The sequence below is a fragment of the Arachis duranensis genome, chromosome 3 (assembly GCF_000817695.3).
Source record: "Arachis duranensis cultivar V14167 chromosome 3, aradu.V14167.gnm2.J7QH, whole genome shotgun sequence".
NCBI classification, from domain to species: domain Eukaryota; kingdom Viridiplantae; phylum Streptophyta; class Magnoliopsida; order Fabales; family Fabaceae; genus Arachis; species Arachis duranensis.
In genome coordinates this window covers 19754619-19759167 of record NC_029774.3, presented here as the reverse complement: position 1 = coordinate 19759167, position 4549 = coordinate 19754619, and the positions used below count along the sequence as shown (strand labels likewise).

Sequence of the window (4549 nt, the reverse complement as noted above, 5' to 3'; positions counted from 1 at the left end):
TGGTATCAAAATTCTCGTCTCAATCTCCTTTATCATATTAAGCCATAAAAATCACATTTTTAGCTTTCTAGAATAAATTCTTATTTATAGATTAATTAGTCATTAATTAATCGAATTTTACATATTAAATATTAATAGACAATTCAGTTAAAGTAGTTAGTTAGTTAGTAGTAGTTTGATAGGTAGTTAGGATAATGTTGAGGGTAATCTAGAGTCTGTACATTCTTCAGCTTGTGTATATAAAAGGCATGCATATAAACAGAAAGATATCATATATAGTTCAATAATATCATTGAGGTATAGTAACACTTCGAAAACTCTCTCTCTTATTACTACTACTACTACACTTACAATTACGATTACATTATTCTTATTTTCCTACAAGTTAAAACAAAAATCTGCACTCTCGTACAAGTATGGAACAAGAAACCCAACATCGTCTTCACCACTTATTATTATCTCATCATTAGCATATGCATCATTATTTGCCACTATGAATGGCTCAGTCCAAAAATCTCCACCAAATTCTTCAAATGATACTGACGGAACCACACAATAATCTTCGCTTGATGTTGGAGAGTTATTCATTATTGTTGATTGTTCAACATTATTGGGAGTAAGAGAATAATAGCTGTGACCTACTTCATCATCAGTATATGACGAAGTTTCTGTTGATGATGAACTTTCTAGAACACGGTGCTGGAATTTATTATTATTAGCACTATCAACATAATCATAACTTGGACTTACAGAATCTTTAGGCTGATTGGTATGTTTTCCTTCAAGAATATCATCATCAATTGGGTTGTTTGATTTTGATTCAGATTCAGATTCAGATGATGGGTTGATCTCATTATTGTTGTTTTTTGATGATAACTTCTTGAGGTGACTATGCCAATGGTTCTTTATTTCATTGTCTGTTCTTCCAGGAAGTCTTTCAGCAATCAAAGACCATCTGTAATATTAGAGGGCTAACATTATTGATATATAGTGATAAACACTATATATGGTAAGAAATATAACTATATATTTATGTGTTTTTTTTAATACTTTTGAAAGGAATAGTTTCATGAGATGATATTACAGTTTTTATGAAAAATCTACAGTTCATTTTATGTTGAGCTTCAGAAAAAAAGAATTTTGGCATAAGATAAATGAATAAAAAAAAATCTATGCCAAAAGTTCATGTAAAGTCATAAGATGCTTTTGTGTAAGAAAGTATATTAGAGATATAATTATTTATGTACTATTTGTACTAACTCAATTTTTTAAAATAAAATGGTATTTTAATAGCTATAAATTATGAGCATGAGATAGTATTTTTTTTTGTTTTATTTATTTATTTATTAGTTATGTATGAAAGACAATTTTTTAAGCTTAAAAAGTTTTATACAAGTATTTAATTATCGGTTTAATTACTCATTAACCAAGAGGTTTTACTGTAGAAATAATATCCAACTAGTGAAGATTATAAAACTGTTTTGCGTTGTAAAATGTATGGTAATTAATCTCGTAAGGTGTATGATATATCTTGGATTTTGATGTGTATATAGTATGTTTAAATTTAATTTCCTAAGTAATTCATAAAAAATAGTGACCTAAAAATTGGTTGATATTGTGAAAACATACCTATTTCCTAATTGTTGGTGTAATTTGATTATTAATTCTTCTTCCTCTTGGGTGTAGTTCCCATGTTTTAGATTTGGCCTCAAGTAATTCAACCAGCGAAGTCTGCAACTTTTCCCACACCTTGCTAAACCTATAACAAAGAACCACTAATACTCATCAACACTTATGGCATATAATTAATGCATATATAATATATTTAGCACAAATAATCAACTTTTTTCAATTTTCTTGATTCTTTAATAATATATTCAAAGCAGAAATTAAAGTTAGTTACTATGAATGACTGAAAATATATATGTACCTGCAAACTTTGGGAGCTGACGCCAATTAGAATGACCATATCTTTGAACAAAAGCTATTAATCTTTGATCCTCTTCTCTACTCCATGCACCTTTCTTCACTCCATATTTGTCATAGAAAGGAGCTCTCACCATCTCTTTAATGATAATTTGGCTTTGGAATAAAATCAACGCACCATGTTGGGGAATTTATACAATTTTATGTGCCAATAAGAATGATTAAAAGGAAGGTTAGCATGTAATGACAATGTTACTTCCATTCATTAACCAACCTAGCTAATTAAAGAAAGTGGAAAAGACTGACCTAAGTCTCACATATATAATTGTTTATTATTGCCAAATTGAAATTATAATAAGGAAACCTTCGTTGTCTACTTAATAATATATAGTGTTATTGAGATAATTATATAGCTTTTAAAATTAAAAAAGAACCTTCTCTTACGTCTGAAAGGGAAGACTATATATACAATACTACCTAATAAGAAATTGGTTTAGCTCACTATGGATTGTAAGTAATTAATGTCCATATGAAATCTACACATTTAAATATTGTTGACTTTAAACGAGTTGAAAAGTAAACCCACGTAGTTATATCCTTCAAATTTTAATCAGAAAAGTATAGGTAACTAATAACATTCTTGAACAATGTGTGAACAATGTGAATTAATAGGGTTAAAAGAATAAATTTAATGAGTAGCAGTAAATTAGGGTGTAGTATATTTGTATTTGATTGGTGGTTGTTCATGTTGTTCAAAATAATCATTATTCTACTAGCACTCTCCATTTTAATTTGATCATAATATTTACTATTTAATTAATTTAGGGTCTCTTAAGATAGCTAGAAGTGATAGAAATTGTGAGCGAGATAGGAGTAAAAGACAAAAACTAATCCACTTGATAAATTTGACTTTGTGTGATTTAGCAAAAAAAAAAAAAAATCAATAAAAACTCAATAAAATTTGACTATGAGTTTCATGTCCATAAATACAATCAATTAAATTAGCGCTTAGCGAAAAAACTCGAGCACAATTCAACACTTTCATGTCATTCAAGGTCCCTAAATACGAACACAAAACAAACTAACATCACCATCAGAAACATCTACTGCATTTTTAACACTGGCAACATGATCATGGTGAAACACAGTAAAAAACCCTAGTGAAAGGGTAATAAAAAGCCATATCCTTATAACTAATAGAAATTAAGAAAACTGTAATCCTATTAGCAAAATCAACGACCTATATACACACCGCCCATAGAAGACAATAACTTAACCATCCCTGGGAATTTGTCATAGTGCTAGATTCAAACAACACCACATTAGGCACACAATTATATTTGTCATTAACTTTGATCTCATCCTTCCTCCTCTAACCGTCATCTCGTCCTTATATTTGCCGACAATTACATTGAGCCCACAAACACTAATACTCCCGTTAAAGCTATTACAATTTAATCTATGCCATGTCGTCATACCTTGTATTCTCTTTATTCGGTTGCTTTGAGTGAGAAATTTATGAAATAGGATCTTCAATTTTAGGAGAAGGACAGGAGCTAAATATACAGTAACATTTGAAAATTTTCATAAACAAAATTTTAATCATTAATTTAATAGTTTAATAATTGGATTTTTTTTCCACATCTCTATATCATTGAGGACGCTAACAATACACTTAAAATCGTTATTATCAGTGGTGGAACTTAGTTTAAACAATGGTAGCTATGTCCTCCTTCTAAAATTTTTGAACTAGTAGTAATTTTACAAAGAACAAATATAGCTCAATTGATTTAAATTTTATATTTGGGTAAATATTCTATTAGGCTTCTGACCTTTTTTCTATGAGAAATATCATATCTTAATCGTCCTTAAACCCCAATCCAAATTTTACCCATTAATAAAATTGGCTAAATCGACCCTTACAATCGATTGGCAGCAGGTTACCTGTCTGACGTGTCAGGTGGAATATGATGTGTCAATACCAAGTGACATGTGTCAATTTGAAATAGTTATAGGGACTAAAATTATCCTCCTACTCCTTCTCCTCTGATCCATTATCATTACTATCTACTTCCACAACCTTAAAATTCTTCCCGCATTAATCTTAATAAAATCATAAAGCCAGTGGTGGAGCTTCACTCAGACAAGGGGGGGCCATGGCCCCCCAAACTTTTTATAAAAAAATTAGTAATACTTCATCAAAAATGAAAAATAGTTCAATTGTTTTAAATGCTTTACTATAATTTGAAGTATCCAAATTCAATTCCCATCTCATACATTTATTGTATAATAATTTTTAGTGAGTGGGTCTTTGTTAACTTCACAATACATTAAAATTAAAAGATAAAATCAAATCAAATCAAAAATATTATTTTACAAAAAAAATAAGAATAACAAAAATCATCTAATAATCAAATCAAATAAAAAAAGATCATCTAATAAAATAAAAGATATCTAATATGATAACTATAAAAACATAAAAGATAACCTTTGCTTCTCAATCTCAAAACACGCTACTACTACTTTGCTTCTCAAAATAGTGAAACACACTGTAGCTAATATTCAAGAAGGGGAACATATAACTTCTACAATATCAACACCTGTAGATAGTTCTTCTACTATA

At 29.1% G+C, this 4549-nt stretch overlaps 1 protein-coding gene across 1 annotated transcript; it reads right to left on the bottom strand.

Annotated features, from left to right (window-relative positions):
• Positions 1 to 336: 336 nt before the first annotated feature.
• Positions 337 to 2144, bottom strand: LOC107477985 (transcription factor MYB14-like). Its single transcript, XM_016098075.3, has 3 exons — positions 1931 to 2144; positions 1630 to 1759; positions 337 to 955 (listed from the first exon to the last, which is right to left on the bottom strand). The coding sequence occupies exons 1-3, from the start codon at positions 2061 to 2063 to the stop codon at positions 379 to 381; spliced, it is 840 nt and encodes a 279-aa protein (XP_015953561.1). The 5' UTR covers positions 2064 to 2144; the 3' UTR covers positions 337 to 378.
• Positions 2145 to 4549: the final 2405 nt, after the last annotated feature.

Coding starts and splice junctions, on each gene's coding strand:
- LOC107477985 (XM_016098075.3), bottom strand. CDS start 2,063: ATGGTGAGAGCTCCTTTCTATGACAAATATGGAGTGAAGAAAGGTGCA. Junction 1,760..1,930: donor TCAGCTCCCAAAGTTTGCAG/GTACATATATAT, acceptor TCTTTGTTATAG/GTTTAGCAAGGTGTGGGAAA. Junction 956..1,629: donor CACCAACAATTAGGAAATAG/GTATGTTTTCAC, acceptor CTAATATTACAG/ATGGTCTTTGATTGCTGAAA.